Consider the following 20,320-nt stretch of genomic DNA (forward strand, 5'->3'; position numbering starts at 1 on the left):
CAACAATATTGGTCCTAATTATTAAGTTAGGTAGTAGGTACACAAGTATCTTTCTTATTTTAGACCATGGTAGTTCTCTGCTCTGAGAAAGCCCCAGGAGGAAAGGCTGCAGGAAAGAAGCAGGCAAGCAGGATTAAAGCGAAAAACATCTTTTCATTTAATCTTATTCCATTTTGATGCCAAATAGAACCTTCATATTGACAAGAATAAAGAGACACTTGACATTTCAGTCTGATCTAATGAGGACATAAAATAAAAACTAATTTGAGCAGAATCAATATACCATCAGAAATTATATTTGAACTTTTTACTTACTATCCAGACAAATTTTCCAAATACTGGACACATTAAACTGCTAGCATAGTTAGGAGACAAAATAATATACTATAGTTTCCTTGAAGAGAAGTCTTGTAATGCTGTATACATGATGCCAAGCATATAATCTTAAACATTTTATCACCTGGTGGTCGGTTTGAAAATTCTGGCAGTTTAGGGCCTGAGTTGTCCAAGTTAATTCCTTGTTCTCCAGGCAAGGGCTGCTGATCGGCCTCCTCTACACCGGCTGGGCGAGTATCTGGGGTGCTAAAAACAAATTACACATTTGAGTAAACTGTACTGTTCATACACAAAATTACCTTTAACCAATCTCCTATTTCTGAAGAACTAAAATCTGTTTGCATGATCATCCCTGCCATTATTTATATTACTCGTCTTGATAAAATATTTAACATTTAGCATAAAAATAATCTGGCAATTTCATTAAAATTTAAAATCTACTCAATCCAATAGCACAGCTATTTACTCAAAGTGCCTTCTGCAAATTTCTGATATAATGATTTTCATGTAATCATCCGTCTTTTAGATGTTTTAAGACTTCATCACATTTTGGGTTATCAACATTATAAAGCGCTGTTCCTGTGAAACCAAACTATCTCTGATGTATCAAATTCAACTAGTAGTCCAGATTCTCTCTTTTTTGTGGATATTACAGTGGTGGCTCTCACAATTTATAATACCTGGCAAGAAGCTGTAGGCTGCTGGTGAAAATGGTGCTCAGAACAAACAAAGACGGGGAATACCGGAACAAAGCTAATTAACTTTGTTGCAGAGTATTTGTAGACATCCCATTGATTTCGGAATGCTTTATTTTTTACCTAGGTGTAGCTTAAAATTTTTAATGTGAAAGAAATGGAGAAAACGTTATCTACTAACACCCACATTCCCAGAGAACCACTGTTCACATCCTCATTTTGTTTATAATCTTACTCCTATTTGCACCTTGCTTTTCTGACCTTAAGGTTCCCTTTGTCCTAATCTTGGTCACCTACTTTTGGACAGTATTTTATCTCATTGTATTCTGGGTAGTTTCATAAGCCTTACCTTTAATCCATTAAAAAAGCCATACCATAGGACATGGAAATTTAGAACCTGAAATAGGTCCTTGGCACACTCAGGGGCCTGTAACAAATGTATGATTTGTTTCTTACATGACTTATCTTTCACTTCAAATTATAGACAAGGATTCTATAATATTCTTTACTTTCAAAGACCTGTACTACTAAAAAAAAATCTTGGGTGTCTAGTCCACCCACCTCATATTATGTATAAGGAAACAAAGGCCTAAAGAGGTGTAGAGACAGGCCCAAGGTTCCAGTGAGCTGGTGGAAGAGCTAGGATTAGGTGCTCTTCCCATTAAACATACTGTCTCCCTTTCCTAGGAGTGATGCTGTAGAATGCCCTTTCATAATCTGTACCCCCCAAAAGTAAACAGTCTCCCTCAGGGCTGGTGAAGACAGCCAAAATGCATACTAACAGCAACTGAATAACCTTACAATTTTACTTTTAGGACTACTGGGAGGAATAAACATTACCACAAAAAATATTCCCAGAGGTTGATAGCAGTATAGAATTCAACTTAGATCTATTGGAAAAATTCTATAATGAAAAGGCTTATTAAGCCTAACTCAGGAAAATGCAGGTTGTTTAATATATAATTACTGATTTATGAGATTCAAGAAGCAGCAAGTGAGCATGATATATAACATTAGAGTACAACCAAAGAAATAAGGAAGCTGGGAGAAAGGTGGTTGGTTTTATTTTGAACAGTTATGCTTGTTTACCTAAAGCTCCCCTATTCCATAGTTCTAGTAATTTATTTCCATTAGCTTACTTCACATTCATTTGTCACTATTTCCTTTAATAAATAATTAAAAGCAGAAGGTTCAATTTAATCAGTATTCTTTCTGGGACTATTGTATTAAAGCCAAAATAAGACTTAACACTTTGCTTTAGAAAATGAAGTACAAGTTGTCCTTCCTGATGTGACCTTGCAAAAGAACTCACCTGGTGAACCCTTTGCCAAAAGGGTAACTGATTTAAAAGGCCCAATCATCTTAGTGTTAGGTTTTAAGCTTCTAGGGATAATAAAGACCCTTTAAAGGCACCTGTACAAAAACCACTTTCTATGTGAGAGACAGCGGGGGATCTCCATAAGTAGTCTTCATTTCCAAGACACACTGAGCCTTTCTGGTTCCCCAACAGCCCCTTATAAGCCTGAAGTGCTCCGAGGAGTTGTAGTGTGGTAGAACTGGCTGTTTTTCAGGCTCTGAGTACCACAACCCCCCAGAGACTATTGACACAAGAGACATATATTAGTCGACTGCAATGTATGAACCCTGTTTGAAACCTTATTTGGACAAACTGTAAAAAAAAAAAATTAACTTGAGATAATCAGAAACTTGAATACTAGATATCTGAGAACATGAAGGAAGTATTATTTTTCTAGACGTGCTAATAGTATTGTACGGTCTTAAAAAATCTATCCTTATCTTTTAGAAGTACATACTGAAATATTTAAAATAAATTAGCTTTAAAATAATCAAGAGGGTAATGGGTAGAGCACAGATAAAGGCACGACAGGCTGTGAGTTGAAATTTGTTGAAGCAGGGGAATTTCATTATACTAATCTAATTGTATGTATGTTTAAAATTTTCCATCAAAAAAAGTCCACATAGAAATAAATGAATAAAATTTGAGCAAAGCCTATCCCAACCTACTTTAGATCTTGCTGACTATTTTTCTTCTTCCGAGGGGGTTTCTTCTTCTTCGGTTTATTTGCATTGGTATTGTTTTGCTTATTGTTTACCCCAAAATGGCCTGCAGAGATGTCACTCTGCAGTAAGTTGACCAACAATGGGCTTGTCAGCGTGACGTCCTTATTGACTGGGAAGCCTGGATTCTGACCACAGGACATCTGATTTCCATTGGGTGCTCCGCTGAAAGGTGCATTAAAAGGCATTCCATGGCCTGAGAAGTGGTTTCCCGAGGCACTATTTCCCTGCATGGCCTGCACATGGGGGGGAACCATGTTGGTTTGTTGCATGCTAACATCAGGCATCATTTGAGACAAGCTGACATCATTATTTGCTGTAGTAGCAGGGTCACCATGCTGCTGGGCCATGTGTGAGCTGGGCCCTGGTGGCCGTAACACCTGGCCCTGAATCCCCATAACCTGAGAAGGACTGCTGTTCACAGGCCCTTGCTGGGGCAGCATCTGTCCTGACATCTGTCCCGTAAACTGCACCATGTTTCCTTGCATGTTTGGAGTTGGTCCCCTCATTATCTGTGCTGGTCCCGGCATGACATTGGATTGGTTTTGAGTGTTAAACTGTTGCTTATTCCCCTGCATCTGATTGGTCATGATCTGCTCTATCATTGGGTTCTGCTGGAGCAAAACTTGCCCCTGAGGCCCCATCATCTGGTTATGTGTCGCCATCATTTGTGGGCCTTGCTGGGTAAGCATCTGTTTGGGTGGGGTCATCCTTTGGGGCGAGGGCCCAAGATTTTGGCTCTGAGGGTTCACCATCATCTGGCCCTGTGGCATAAGTGGGGTCCTTGGAAGGATCATAGGGTTCTGAGGGTTCAAGCTTCCTTGTTGCTGGACCATCTGGCCTTGGGAGGGCACAATCTGCTGGTGCATGCTCATCAGCTGAGATGGTGGGCCCTGCTGGGGCTGGCCTTGCATGTTGCCCAGGTTCACCTGAGGAACCCCAGAACTACCAGCCTGCTGGTTGTTCATGTTGCCATGAATTCCCATGAGGCTGGGCTGCATCATATTTGGTGGCCCATGGGACACCTGCATCTGGTTTTGGGGAGGACCAGCTCCTTGACCACCTTAAAAAAAACAAACAAACACAGTTTCAGAAAAAAATACTATTATCTTATTGATATTAAGATACTCAAATTACCTTGATTAGAAAAACACCCACCACCCATATATCCTCTGACCAACATAAACAAATGTGCTGTGCTTGACATACTTTCTGTGGGTGTCCTAAAGTATGGAGATTTGACTGTGTGATAATTGTTACATTCTCAATAACCATACAATACAGGAGAAGAATCCATGTCATTACTCCTATTAGGTAACTTAAAGGTAACATTTCAAAGATCAATAAAGTTTACTTTCTTTCATATTAAATGAAAAGCAAGGCAGCATCTCATTATTTAAAAAGGACTTGTACTCCATAACTCACTGAATCTGTTTCTGGCCAAATGAATTTTTCCTAAAGTGATGGCTGGGGTCCACCCTCCAGGCCTGCTTGGGTTTCAGCCTCCAGATGTGGATGTCAAGGTGGGCTCCGAACGGCACGTCAGGGAGATCATGAAGTAGGGTTGATTAAAGTGACAGCCAAGTTCATTGAGAACTTGTGCTTTTTCCTGGGACTCTTTGGGTAGAACATGGCATCCTCTCTGTGATACTTGCCCTCACTTGCAGGGTCTAGTAACAGATCTCAGCTGGGGTGGGAACTGGGCCTTAAGAGGACATGTGTGAATATGTTACAGGGTATGGCCTGGTTTTAGCCTTTCTTGAATTAAATAAATACAAATAGTGAATATATTAAAAAGATGATGAAAATTAATGAAAAACACTAGGCTAGTGAAATAAGCCCTGCTTTAGATGAGTCAAGGAAACAAAGAATGGGATATATCCTCTTAGGAAAACCTCAACAATGCTGACAAGACATTTAAAAATGCTTCTTGAAAAAGTAATAATGACTCTATCTGTGTGATATCTGGATGCTGCACTTTAGAGAAAAGAATACCTCATGCTTCCTAAGGACAGATCTCCTCTGCCCCAGTGTGGTAAAAATTATTTAATCCTGATCTGAAAGCTGAGCCTCTGGTAGGAGTCAACTGACAGATGACCCAGAAGCTGTAGATACACAACAGTTAATAAGGGATATTAAAACTGCAGTGACCATCCTCTTGGCAGTTCCTGGTGGACCCCACAGGACATGTTCTATTCTTCAGCGATTTCTAATTTAGACAAAGAACACTGCCTGGCTTGTTGCACTGTTCACTTACTTTGGGTCTTTGGGATTTTCCTATAGCTACCTGCATTCTCTCTCCCTTCTTACTGAATAACCTTCTAGCTTATTTCAGCTCCCTTTTATTTTTTACTTTTAAATGGGGGCTAGAAAGTGACAGGCACAACAAAGTTAGGAGGCTAGTCCATGCTCCAGCCAGGGAGGCAGGGGACAAACTGTCTGTTGCTCACACTATTCAGAGTTTTCCTGAAACTTAAGGAAGATCTGCTAAACCAGTCTTATAAGTTCTTAAGGTGAACTCCATTAACACTATATATACACTGAATATGCCAGTGTATATTCATCCAATCAACCATTATTTATTGAGTGCCTATGTACAAGGCAGTTTTAGTACTAAGGTAACATCAATAAACAAGATAGACCAAATCCCTGACACCTTGAAGTCTAGTTGGCACAAGACAATGACAGACAAGTATTTTTACAGGAAGAAGTAAAAGCTAACAGGTAAAAATAGAGTGAGTGTACAGAAAAAGGCAGGCAGGAGTAGAGATATCTTAGATTGGATAAATGGGGAAATGAAAATAGTATGTGGGAGGCACCATATACAAATGCACAGAGCTGTGCTGGGTAGAGGAATCATGATTTTATCACAGTTTAAAACCTCCTAAAGAAAACACGATTTCACAAAGCTCAGGAATGCAGTTTTGTACTAGCAGATAAGGAAAGACAAGCAGTTTGCCCTAACCCTCGCCCTCCAAGAGGTAGTTTGAACTATTTCTTGTTAACTTAGAATTTTTCTCATTCCTTAGTGATTTACAATTAAAGCTGGAACCACACAACTAAACTAACTCTAAGTCGGGATGGGGTTGAGGAAATATTTGCACTAATTCAGTTCTAACTGACTGAATGAGAAAGGGTAAGAGGATTACTTGTGTGACACCTAAGCAACAAGAAACATGAAGCCTGGGCTTATATAATACTGTTTTACAAACACTTTTTAACTGTTCTGCTCCACTCCATTTCTCCTTCAAAATTTCTTATATGTAATACGCTGTTGGCGTTAAACCAATACTGATTGAAGTCTGGTCTTCAAATACCACAGTGTAAATCGGAATTCAGGCCCTTAGCATAAACACAGCTAACATCCACTATATAGAGATTTTTAAAGTAGCAGTTGTCCAAAATGCCATGTATCTCCATGCCTTTGTACCTATAGTTTTCTCTGCCACAAACACGTTTTGCCCCATTACTAACTCAGGGGTTGGCAAACTATAGTCCATGAGCCGACAGGCCTGCTGCCAGTCTGTAAATAAAGTGTTTGGAACACAGCCAAATTCATTCCTTTATGTATTGTCTCTGTCTACTTTTGTACTACAACACCAGAGTTTAGTTGCCAAGCTTAAAATATTTACTATTTGGTTCTTCTCAAAAAAGAAAAAAATGCTGTAACTCAAGTTTCACCTCCTTTCCTTAGGTGTTTCCAGGTTCCTGAGACATTTTACCTACTTTTGATACTTCAGTTACTGCGTTGAAAGAATAATTCATATTTAAGGGTTTGAAATTAAGGGGAGGAATCAGGATTTATGTTTACCCTTGTTGCTTATCACAGTATCTACCACACAATGCTCAATAACTGCTTGCTGAATAAATCATAGAAAACAAAAGAAAACAAACCTGCATGCTGGACATTTTGATTTGCTTGCAGCTGAGGGGCTCCTGAATTCCCAGGGGTGGTTGTTGTTGTCGAAGGCACCTGACCTTGCATAAAGTTCGGATTGGCCTGTCCTGCTGAGAAGCCAGGTGGGAGGCGTTTAGGCATTCCTTAATAGAAAACAATGAGTAAGGCAGTTACCTGGCAAATTTATACTCTTGCTTAGATGTGGAATGAATAAGGAAGGATGAGCTGCATGAAGTCTTCACTGGCTTAGCTCTCTGTCACACTGGTAAGATCTTTAATAATCAGGTTGGGAAAGATGGTTAAAAAAATCAACACAATCTCTTACATGAGCATTGTCAAAATGAAAAAGAAATACTAAAAAATTTACACTTAGAACATGCCAAGGAAAAGATGGCAATCTGCTCCCTAAATGTGATCTGAGGCCACGTCACAGCAAGGTTTAGAGCTCTTTATTTTCCTCTGTAATAGAGCGAACCCCCAAACTTTACATACTTGAACACAGGTACCAATGGAATAAATTCTCTCATGTTCAAACAAATTTGTAAGAAATACTATAAAACAAAAGCTGGGTCCTGATATTAGGCATAGATAGGTGGTTTGTTTTTTTTTCCCTCCATTGAGGGAAATAGATGACAATCTCCTTTGTAGAAAAATTCCCCCCATTATTATTTTTTAGAAATGACTTATAGGAGCTTCAAAGTTAAGCTATATAAAATTTATCATCACACCTTCCTCCTGTAAAGTCTGCTGCAATTTTGACAGCTCTGGTACCAAAAACCATGCTCTAATGGAATCTCGCTTAAGTATTACTTCTTTTTATAGGAAAGTTTAATTTCAGAAAATCTGTAATAAGGAGAATCTCAGAACCCATTCGTTGTTTATAACGTAGGCCTTGATGTGGCCAGATCACCTAGGTGAGCACATCAACTGCTCTATGAAAGCATCAAGACCTAAAGCTCACTTAAAATTTGTGTTAGTCCATTTATTTTTTTAAGGGCCAAATTTTTCAATGTCCTGAAAAACACTTTGTAGGCAAATATGCATTTGTCCTTTCTTTAGCAGCGACAAGTCCCCATTTGCATGCTTTCATTGTAATTAAATCAGAAATCACATTCGCAGGAGGGACTACCCAGCTTCCACTGATCCAGGGCTAGATGCCCAGAACAGTGAAATTTGGAGCTGAAACATTCTTGCATTTTCTAAAAACTTCTTAGGATTAAAATATTGGAGCCTGCACATCTATAAAATTAATTATAAGAGAGTGAACAGACTGATGAGCAACTTAATTTCACCAGAAACCATGGGAACATGCCTTTGCTATGTTGCACTAAAGATGCAAGGGTTTTTTTCTGGATAGGCAATGGGTGTCTTTTGGTGGGAGGGGGGGTGTTTATCAGATGACAGCATTACTGACACTCTCTATACCTTACTAAAAAGCTCCAAGCACATTCATGTGCACTAGATCAATGATTAATAAGAATAAATAATAAACATGGAGATGGATAAGTTTTACTGTAATCGTTTTACCTCACACATTAAGCTCCATTGCTTTTTCTTCATACAAGAGGCACCTTACAAAATAAATAAATAAATCTCCTTTAGGTATAACTGGTGGAATTCCCTCTCTAAGGAGCAGGCATTGGCATTATAAAACTATAAAAGTCAATGATTTCTGAACTTACTCCCCTTTAATACTTTAACCAAATTCAACACATATCATGCTATGTTACTAATTTAGGATTATCAAAATTGAAGACTAGATGGGCCTTTTCCCCAATAAGACCTTGTACTTTTCATTTTTGCTCTATTGCATAATCTTAATTTTTTTTCTACAGCTGAACATTATAAGTTTTGTATGCAATGCATATTTCTTTTTGACATTTTAATTTACTAGTACAAGATCAAGCAAAAATAATTTGAAAACAAAATGAGCATCTCTATATTGAATTTTACCTGTATTTTTATCCAGAGGGCTAGCTTACACATAACCAGTAAGATACTGCATAATGTATCAAGTTAACTAATTTATATCAAACGTCACCACTATATCCACAAAACCAAATAATTACATCCTTATTTCACTCCCTCAATTATCTCAAAATTGTAGGTCCACTAAGATCTATCTCCAGTAGCTTTACTAACACAAGTAGCTTCAGTGTTCCTCACCTCCTAGGCCTGGATGTAAACTCTGTGGCCCCTGGTTTGGTGGTTGCTGCTGCATCACCATGAAGTTAGGTGGCACGTTTCCCTGTTGAACCATAGGATTCCGACCCGGAGAGCTGACAGGCTGTTGAAATCCCTGGGGAAGTGGGTTATTTTGAGGTGGCCTTGGTCCCATCTGCTGCTGAGTTTGGTTAACCGTTGGGGAGGATGCAGGGGATCCCTGCTGGAAGGAGGAGGGTGAGGAGGCAGGAGACTTGTTGGTGAGATGGGGCTGCTGCAGGGGTGTTGGGACCCTGGAGGGCCCTCCCTGCATGCTCTTCATTTGAGGAGCTGTGAACTGGCCTGGATTGCTCATCTGAGGAAAGTTTGTATGGGCTTGTGAGGCTTGCTGGCTGCCAAAGGGATATGGAGGGGGAGGGTGGGAAGGTGTCTGTACCGTGGCTAAGGATGGTCTTGCCTGGAGTTGCTGCTGTATTGGGCCAGGCAAGGGGGCCTTCTTCCACCCTTGGTTTGCAGTCATTGTGCCCAGAGAACCCTGGGCTGGAGGAGGCTGAAGGGCTCCAGAAGGCAGCTGGTTCCAGCCCGGAGGAACAGGCACCTGAGTCGGGGCAGTAAACTGGGGTCGAATTCCCTGTGGCTGTTGCTGCTGATGTTGCTGTGGGGGTCTTGCCTGCAACTGTTGCTGTTGCTGTTGCTGCTGTTGTTGATGCTGCTGCTGCTGCAGCTGGGGAAAATTAGCTGGGTTCATTTGTCTGTTCACAGGGACAGGCTGCATTGGGTGATGCGGGGGTGCTAAAGATCCTGAGGGATGACTTTGCTGCTGTATATGGAGCCCAGAGAGGAGTGGATCCATTGCATCTGTTTAAAGACAGTTAACAAAACAAAAATTAACTTAGTGCAACCGAGATCCTAGAACAGTAGTCTTGGCAATTCTGCAAATACAGAGTAAAATCTGCTGGTACCATTTGGTGAAATGTTTGTGAGCATCTTCTACATGCAAAGCAACATACTAGAATGACATAAAGATAAATCTTGTCTAAAAGAACTTATGATTCAAAAGGGGACATAAGAGCCAAACATAAAATGTGGCGTGATATTTTCAACGTACATTCTGGGAGCTATGTTCATTAGTGTTATAGAAAACAAAACAAAACAAAACACAGTCAATTAGGCTTGGGAAACAGTGACCTAACAACTTAGAAGGGTTCCTTCACTGTAAGACTTTCAGTGCCTCTAGTATGTTAATTTTGTACCTCCAAGAGGATGATCAATTTACCAAATTTACTTCACCATTTAGAATGCTCTTTCATGGGGTACCTTGCAGGAATAAGTAGGCCAAAAAATGCATTTTTAGGAATGTTGTGGTAAGACTGGTAAGAGAATAATGAGAAATTCTGAGAAGGAAATGATGACTTTTAGCTTGAAGAAATTGGGGCAGATTTTGTAAAGAGGTGGCATTTAAGCTGGGCAGTTGGGAATTTCATCAGAGACAGATGAATTTTGTAATCATCTGTGCAGGGAGTTCCAGCCTCTTTGATCCTAAAAGACTGGAGGTAGTTACCTGACTGAGAAGCAGGGCGAGGAGTCCTGGGCTGCAGCTCTGAATTGTGGCCTGGTGCCATCATGGAAGATGACACATTTCCACCCGGGGGTATCATAACAGTGGCTGGGTTGGTCATTCTTATTAATCCTAGAGAAAAAAAAATTCTAGAATAGAGTACTGGAATTGACACAGTGTTTGTTTTTAATGAAATATCTCAAGAATATGAAAAAGTATGAAAAATTTCTGTACCATCATCTACCTTATACACATCTAAGCATTTTGCCCCATCTCCTTCAGATACATATGTATATATACCCTAGAAGCTCCCTACCCCTTCCCAATCCCATTCCATTCCCTCCCTCTTATCTTATAATTGGAGTTAACAGTTTTGTGCATGTTTTATTTCTTTTCATTTTTTACTTCTTTTCCATATATGTAGGTAAACTGCATTGCATTTTCCACGCTTTTAATCTTCATGTAAGTGGCACTATATTATATGTAGCCTTCAGTTTCCTTTTGCATTTACTATTATTTTTTGAGCTTTATTCATCTTGACTGCCATTAATAGTGCTCCATTTTACAGAACCCATACATCCATTCTCCTGTTGATAAATACTAGTAAGCTCCACCCCCGCCCCACTCTAACTTTCCGTTCTTAGAACTTTGTAATGTCATGTATTCTTGTGGACATGTGCGAGTGTCTTTATACTATATAATTAGAATTGCTAGGTTATAAAGTATAAGCATCTTCAATTTTACTAGATATTGGTAAACTGCTCTCAAAAGTGGTTATACCAATTTATACTCCAACTAGATTTTCAGAACTTCTCTTGCTCCATAGCTCTCTAATTTCTGATACTGATAGGCTTTTTAGGATTTAGCATCTATGTTCATAAGTGATACTAGCCTATAATTATCTTCCCTTCCTGTCCCCCTTTAATTTTGGCATCTAGATAAAGATAACTTCAAACTGAGTTGAAAAGCATCTTTCCTCTTTTTCTCTGCGGTGGAAAAATATGTCTACCTGTTCTTTAAATATTTAGTGAAGCTCACCTGTAAAATCAACTGGGACTATGGGTTGTACTATTGGTTCATAGGGAGACAGACTTTTATTTCAATTTTTAAAGTAGTTATAGCTTTTTCAAGTTTCTATATCTTATTAATAAGTCAGTTTGAGTTATCCTTTAAAATTTATCAGCATAAAGTTATTCATGGGATACCTTCTCCCTTTTTTGAAAAATTGAGATATAATTCACATACTATAAAATACATTCTTTTAACATGTACACTTTTTTTCCCCATTCTTTGTATTGCCTGTGCCTTTTTTTCTTTATTTGTTTTACTAGATTCATCAATTTAGTTGGCTTTTCAAGAAAACATCTTTTGGTTTGCTCCTCTGTTCTAGGTTTCTTAAAGTTCATACTTTACTTATTTTTGCTCTTTATTATTTCCTTCCTCCTAGATTATTACTCTGCTGGTTTTTTTTTAATTCTTGAGCCAGACACATAGCTTGTTAATTTTCAGTTCAAGTTCTGCTCTAATATAAGTATCTGAAGGCTTAATTGTCTTCCAAGTGCTTTACTGACATCTCACAAATTTTGATATGTGCTCTTCTCATTATTCCATTCTAAATATTTTATGTCCATGATTATTGATTTTTAAAAAAATCATTGGGTATGTAGAATGTATTTTTTAATTTCTAAAAATATGGGATATTTTAGTTAGGCTTTTTTTTTTTGGTCACTGACTTAATTGCACCACATATGGGTTAGAAAGCAGGATCTGTGTGGTGCCAGTCTTTGGCATTTACTAAAACTTGCCTTTGGAATAATACATGGTCAGCTTATATAAATGTTCCACTTATGCTTGAAAAGATTAAGAACTCTTAAATTATTAGTACATGATTTCTATATACTGTTAGCCCTTGAACAACGTATGTTTGAACTGTGCAGGTCCACTTACATGTGGATTTTTTTTCAATAAATATGTAAGTACTACAAGTGTATTTCCCCTTCCTTATGATTTTTGTAATAACATTTTCTTTTCTCTAGCTTATATATCATAAGAATACAGCTTATAATGCACACAATATACAAAATGTGTATTAAAATTGACTGTTTATGTTATGGTAAGGCTTCCAGTCAATAATAGACTGTTAGTACTTAAGTTTTTGAGGAGTCAAAAGTTATACTCAGATTTTTTACTGCATGGGTGGTTGGTGTCCTTAACCTCTGTGTTATTCAAGGTCAACTGTATACCCATTATATCAAACCATTTTAATTATGTTAGTCATAATATCCTTACCAATTTTTTATAAGCTCAATACATCAATTACTAACAGAGCTGTGTTAAAATTTCCCCTAAGATTTGCTATCTTCATGAAATTCTGTCCATTTTTGCCTCACGTATTTTGAGGCTAGCTTATTAAGAACTAAAAATATAATTACCTTTTTGTAGAATGTTTTCTCTACTTGTATAATTGTACTTCTTATTCTCCATAAAGCTTTTTATCTTAAATTGTGTTTTTTTAACCTGATAAAAATAGTCCCCCTTTTCTTGGTTAGTATTCATTTGGATTATCTTTTTTCCTATCCTTTTAACTATGAACTGAGTCCTTATAATTTATGTTTCCTGTAAGAGCACACAGCTAAATCTGATGTTACTATTGAATCTGATTACTTTCATTTTAGCAGAGTTCATAGTCCATCTGACTTTATTGTTAAATACTAGTATATTTTAGTTTATCATTTTATGATACCACTTCTTTTTACCCTTCTTTTTCTGTGCTGTTTTCCTGAATTTTATTGCATTTATTTTTTCATCTGTCCTTCCTTTCTATCCCTCCACTAACAGTTTAGAAGTTATACACTCTATTTCTATTATTTTAGTGACTATATTTAAAATGTCAACAGACATATTTGACTTAAAGTCTAAAGACAATATATAGTCATCATTATACTAAATAAGTCAATGCTTATTTAGAAATATTTACCCCAGGTTTACCAATTATTTAGCTCACCATTCTTTCTTAGCTCTTATTTCTTCCATCTTAGGTTCAATTTTCTTCTTCCTGAAGTACATCCTTGAGCAGTTCAATTAGCAAGGGTCTGTTAATGGTAAATTTTCTTAGTCTCTTTGAAAAGGTCTTTATTTCATATTAATGTTGATAATGTAGCTAAGTTTAAAATTCTAGGCTGTCAATAATTTTCTCTTCACTTTGAAATATTCCAGTGTTTCCTAGCTTCCAAAGTTGCTGCTGAGAAATCAGCTGTGGGTCTGATAGTCTTTCCTTTGTAAATAATTGGTCTTTTATTGTGAGTTGCTTTTAGCATTCTCTTTGTCTTTCATGTTGTGTAGCTTTACAATTTTGTGTCCAGATATGGATTTACTTTTATTTGTAGTGCTCAGGATTACTGGGCTTCTGAATCTTAGGACTCATTTCTTTCATCAATTCTGAAAAAGTTTAGCCATTCTCTATTTAACTATTGTCCCTCCTTCATTTATCTTCTTCTGGAACTATTTTCAGACTTATGTTAGACCTTCTCATTTTATCCTTTATGTCTCTTGACCTTTTTCATATTTCCATCTTTTATTTTTTTCTCTGCTGTATTCTGGGTAAGTTCTTCAAGTTTACCTTCCCATTCAGCTGTGTCTAATTTGCTGAATAAGTTATTTACTTCAATAATTTAAAAATTTCTGTAAGTTCTGGTCCCCTCACCCCAAATTCTGTTTATGTTTTGGTAGTGTCTTGTCCTCTTAAGACTTTCATAATTTTAAACACCCTAATATTCCCATTATCTGGAATTCATATTAACTAGAGGGAGGGAGTCTGTTCCTAAATGTTATACATTTAAAGTATAATTTCATTTATAGTAGGCTTTAACTATGAGAATCTGAAATGGCTTAGGCTGAGCATGTGCCTCTCCAGAGCTTCAACAGTTATTACCAGCCCAGGACCACTTAATGACTTAGCTTGGCGGGTCCAGAGTCATTTCAATAATATAGGGTAGGACAAAAGTAGGTTTACAGGTTTTTTTTGGTATGGAAAATAATACAATATTAATGAATAATAACACAAAAATAACCTCTGTTTCATGTTCTCAGAACTATAAACCTACTTTTGCCCCATCCAGCCTGCATGAGGGTAGAGAAAACAATTCTAAAAACACCATTTCCCCTACCCTCGACTAGGAGCCCAGGCTGAGAGAGACAAGTTTTGCGTTTGTCTTTCTATGCCAGAGGGTAAAAATGTTCAAACCTATCTTTCACTGAAAATTCAGGCTTCACGTGGAGTTCTGAGTTCTAGCTTTCTTCTTTATGTGGACCCAAGGCAAGGCTTCATATTTTATCCCTGCCTGGTCATTAAAATTCAAATCCCTTGGCCCCCACACAATCTCCTCATTTGTTTAATGCCGTCTATTTTTTTTTTCTTTGACTTCTTTCTTGCCCAGGGGATTTCCCTTACTCTCTCACAAGCTCAACTGTGCATTAAATGCAATATTTTTATTTGACATTTTTAGGTGTTTTGTAGTTAAAGAGGGCAATTGGGTAAATGTTCATCTGTTGAAAATGGATTTGTTTTTGAGGAACCCCATCCCATTTTTCAAAGGTGGTAATTAGACAGTAAGAAAGTTCTTGGGAGATGAGCAGCAGGTTTTCTTGTCTATAATCAGCCTCCTACACTTAGAAACGTTCAAGCACAGGCTGACTACATGCTCAGCAGTGCTACTACAAAATACATTTCAGTACTAGGTAGGAATTTGGACTAGATCCATGGTTCACAACTTTGGGGGGAACACCATTTTGTCTCCCAGGTGACATTTAGCAATGTCTGGAGACAGTTTTTGTTGACACTACTGGGAAGAAGGGGTGGTAATACTGGCATCTGGTGGGTTGAGGCTAGGGATGCTTCTAAACATCCCACAATGCACAAGATAACTCCCAACAGCAAAGCATTATCAGCCCAAAGCATCAACAGTGACAAGGTTGAGAAACCATGTCTAAATGACTGCTATGATATCCTCACTAATCTTGAGAATCTCTAAAACTATGGGGAAAAAAGACTATGGATATGATTTTAATTACAAAAAACTTCTGCATATCAGTCAATTTTCTGTTACCAATGCTGAGAGAAACAGTACTAAGAAAAAACTATAATCAGAGACATTCTAGATATACAATTCCCAATTCATGTATTTTTGTTTTATAGGGTACTAAGTTCACTTTTCTCAGGAAAAATTCCTCTTCTTAGTTTAACCTCATATTAAATGTGTTTGCATCCACTGTCCCTATGGATAATAGAGAAAAACAAGCCTGAAGTATGCCTGGCAGTAAAGAAAGATTAGGGGTTAAAATGTTATTGTGACTACAGATCACTACCAGCTCATTATTCCTGAAACTTCATATTGTATATATTATCACAATCACTGGTCTTTGCTAAATCTAACCTAATTTTAACCCAAAGTTTCTAAGTTTCCTGTGTTGACAATGAACTACATATATCACTATAATTTATACTCATTTTCCAGAAATACTTATATACCTGCTATATGCAGATACTAAGAGAGTTATTTGCCAGATACCAGGAGAGCTTACAATTAGTGTGCTGATATCACTTTAATGGGGTCCTAATATTTTAAAGCTGGAAGGGATCATTGTTTCTAGAATATAATTAAATATGTTTACAGGAAACTAAGGCTAGTAAATATTAAGTCATCTGGCAAGGAATTGAGACTAGAACCCGGATTTCCTGAATCTCATCTCATGTCTATTCAGTCTTTCACTACTGCATGCAACTTCGGTAGGCTCTTCCCACTCTTCAAGATTTTATTTATTCATTTTCAGAGAGGGGAAGGAAGGGGGAAAAAGATGGACAGAAACATCAATGTGCAAGAAAAACATTAGTCAGTTACCTCTCGCACGCCCCCAACTGTGAACCTGGCCTGCAACCCAGGCATGTGCTCTGACAGGGAATCAAACCCATGACCTTTTGGTTCATAAACTGATGCTTAATCCACTGAGCCACACCAGTCAGCGTGCCTTTTTTTTTTTTTTTAAGATTTTATTTATTTTTAGAGAGAGGGGAAGGGAGGAAGAGAGGGAGAGAAGCATGAATGTATGGTTGCCTCTCATGTGCCCCCTACTGGAGACCTGGCCTGCAACCCAGGCATGTGCCCTGACTGGGAATGGAACTGGTGATTCTTTGGTTCACAGGCTGGTGTTCAATCCACTGAGCCACACCAACCAGGGTTTGTTTTTTTTTTTCAATGTTAATTTGTTTTATTGGTATTTATCAAGCTGCCTTAACACCAAATGCTCAGACTTCTATGGAGAACTACATCTACTGACTCCCTACTATTGGTACCAGGCTGGGTATTTTCCATCTACTATATGGTACTCCACAATAGCCCAATAGCACAGGTCCTGACACAGAATAGGAATTCAGCAAATGTTTGTTACATGGCTCATCCCTCCACCTTCAAGCATGAGCTCAGCAGATTAAAGGCACTATTATCTCATCTTATAGGTGAAGAAACTGTTGCCTGGAGAGATGCAGTGACTAGCTTGAGGTAACCACTAAATGGCAGTGCCAGGATAAAAATCTACTTCCAATGCTATATGGCCAAGTTTTCAGCTACCGTTCAGAGCAATGGCTTTTTAAACTGAGCTTCTCCCTTTTCCTGCATTTCTTCAGGAGCTGTTGTGGTAGGTGGGGAGGTGGATGACCGGGTATAGTTTCAGCTACTTACTCTGCTTCAACCACGGCAGCTAGGCTTTTCTGGTTTCTTTGAATAAAGATGTCTTACAGCAGAACTATGAAAGCCACTAGTGTAGTGAAAAGACCACTGAGCTGGGAGTTAGATATGAGATATTAAGCCTACTGCTACTTGCTCCTGGGAAACTCACTTCCTTTCTTTGGAAAGCTAAGTTCCATAGCTTCCTCGGCTTTAAATGCGAGAGCCAACTCAATTTTAACATCCTGTAATTCACAAAATGTTGAATTCAATCTCCAAAGAAGATATTTCAGGATTACTAGAAAAGGCAGTAAAAAAAATTGTAACTCTCTCAGGTTCTAAGTATATAAAAACACATATTTTCCCACATACTTCTACAGATTCCACATAAGCATGCAAGAACCCCTAGCTCACAGATTCTCAGCCTTAGAAAAAAAGGGAGTTAAAAAGCTACATTCTCCATTATCTATAAACATCCTGAGGGTAAAAAAAATTATTTTATTCATTTCTATTTCCAACACTAAGCATAGGTCCTGTCATATAACAAGAACTTAATAAATGTTTGCAGCATTGCTCACTGCTCATCTACCTTTAACAATGAACCCCAAATATTGTGAAGACTATAAGCTTCATGCTCTGTGACTCTATCTAGCTTCCTAATCTTGATTTCCTGAAATAGTAAACAGAGATGTGCCAGGAACACCTGCCTATCTTACAGGACCCAAATGATCATACATTAGCAAGTAAAGCCAAAAAGGAAACTAGTAAAATGTCATACAAGTGAATGGGATCTCACCTGGACCACCTGCCATGGGAAATCCCGCCTCCATCCTAACTGAATTTCCAGCTCCCATGGGTCCATTCATTCTCACATCTTGGCTTCGGTTCTGAGCCAAAGCCAGGTTGATAGCACCTTCCCCTGGAAATGACAGGTTACAAAAAGGAAACCATCAGAATAAATGCAAATTTTGTTTAAAAACAGATACACAAGAGTTGTAGTTTTCTGTTTTTGAAGGATTATGGTAAGTTTACCAACACAAAAATGGTGAGTTCAATCCTCTATGGGTCTTTCTTCAACCTCATCTGAGCAGGTTACCTTACATGAAGCACGAGGAGGCCATAACCAATGCTCACAATACAGCAGATGGGCAATGTGTAATGATGCATAACATCAGCAGAGGGCTTGGAACTCTGAGTATTTATTTTCAACCAGCTCACCAAGAGTGTGTGTGCATGAGCATGTGTGAAGGAAAATAATGATATGGGGACACTGTAATATTTGTGAGCAAAAAACCAGTTTCCTTTCAATAACTGCAATGTAAACAGATATCTAGCAGAGAAATTCATGCAATGAAGAGTAGAGAGGTTGTTAAGTGTCCACTGATAGATGAATGGATAAAAATGTGGTACATAATATATAATGACATGTAACTTAGCCATAAAAAGTCAGAGAAATACAAATACCATATGATTTGACTTATATGAAGAATCTAAAAAACAAAATAAAAGAACAAAAGAGAAATAAACTTATCCATACAGAGAAGAAACAGATGTTTGCCAGGTGGAAGGAAGGTGGGGGATAGGTGAGAATGTTCATAAAGAGGGCTAAGAAGTACAAATTGCTGGTTATAAAAACAGTCATAAGGATGTAAAGTACAGCTCAGAAATGTAGTCAATAACAGTTTAGTAACTATGTATGATATCAAATAGGTACTAGGCTTACTGAGGTATCATTTTGTAAGTTATATAAACATCTCATCACTACCTAATACATTGCATATCAACTTCAACTGAAAAAAAAAAAAGAGAGTAGACAGGTTGTTACTAATCTACCTTTGAGACATCTGATGATTAGACCAGCATTTGTATGATTGTTAATGCTTACAAAATCTTATCTCATTTGAACCTTACAATGCCTGGTAGGTAATGTCACTAGAAGTGTTCTAAATGAGTGTACCCTAAACTTAGAGGCAACTTAAATCTTATTTGTTCTAATAATAAAAGGTCTTTGAAATAAATTTTGGGATACTTCACACCTTTAATCCAAAAATTTGACTGTTGCTCTTGAGAACAGCACCACCTTGTGGACAATAAAAGTATAGCTGGCCTGTGGCTAAGGAATCGAAAGGATGCATTCACTGGAAGTCCTTCCTTACAGAGCCAGATGATAAAGAAGGAAGCTAATGAGAGTATAGGTTCGCTCTTTTCTTGTCACTGATGTATGCCAGCTTTGTTTTAACCAGGAAGGTAGTTTGGTCTTAGGGAATAAACATCCTACCAATCACCAAGGGTTACAGGATGCTCTAAGTTAGCTATGGAAGTCAAGAGAGAGAAATACAGATTTTGAGGGTTTCTACTAAAGCAAAAGAACTATTAATATACCAAACTTGCTAGGACATTCTAAGCAGAAAATACTGTTCTTAAAATGGACATCAGATCATGTCACTTCTCTGCTTAAACTACTCCACTGCTTCCCACTGGTTTAGGAATGCAAGCCAAACTTCTTAATAGGGTCTACAATGCCTCTAATTGTCTATCTAGCCCAGTGCTACTCAACAAAAATATAATACAAGCCACACATATAATTTTAAATTTTCTAGATGCTTTAGTAAAAAGGTAAAAACAAACTGGTAAAGTTGACTGTAATATACTTTATTAACCCAATACATCCCATGTATTATTATTTCAACATATAATAAACATACAAATTATTAATGAGATACTTTACATTATTTTGGGGGAGAGCTAAACTTTCAAAATCCAGGATGTATTTCACACTTACAGCACACTGCCAGTTGCTCAATATCTACATATGGCTTGTGGCTACTCTATTGGACAGCCTACCTCTCTCTAAGCCCAACTCACACTAGTT

The 20,320-nt window shown here is 37.8% G+C and overlaps 1 protein-coding gene across 9 annotated transcripts in view; it reads right to left on the minus strand.

The window, feature by feature from the left end:
• Window positions 1-20,320, minus strand: part of NCOA6 (nuclear receptor coactivator 6) — an 88,186-nt gene that overhangs the window by 25,889 nt on the left and 41,977 nt on the right. For 7 of the 9 annotated variants that reach the window (XM_036009743.1, XM_036009740.1, XM_036009742.1 and 4 more), the window contains 6 exons: window positions 18,245-18,367; window positions 10,733-10,861; window positions 9,175-10,029; window positions 7,005-7,151; window positions 3,057-4,173; window positions 461-582 (listed from right to left, as the gene is read on the minus strand). In XM_036009743.1, the coding sequence (XP_035865636.1) occupies window positions 461-582; window positions 3,057-4,173; window positions 7,005-7,151; window positions 9,175-10,029; window positions 10,733-10,861; window positions 18,245-18,367 (2,493 nt within the window). The remainder of the gene's footprint in view (window positions 1-460; window positions 583-3,056; window positions 4,174-7,004; window positions 7,152-9,174; window positions 10,030-10,732; window positions 10,862-18,244; window positions 18,368-20,320) is intronic. The other 2 variants (XM_036009739.1, XM_036009738.1) reach the window with 2 other exon arrangements.

Source organism: Phyllostomus discolor, chromosome 9, assembly GCF_004126475.2.
Source record: "Phyllostomus discolor isolate MPI-MPIP mPhyDis1 chromosome 9, mPhyDis1.pri.v3, whole genome shotgun sequence".
NCBI lineage: Eukaryota > Metazoa > Chordata > Mammalia > Chiroptera > Phyllostomidae > Phyllostomus > Phyllostomus discolor.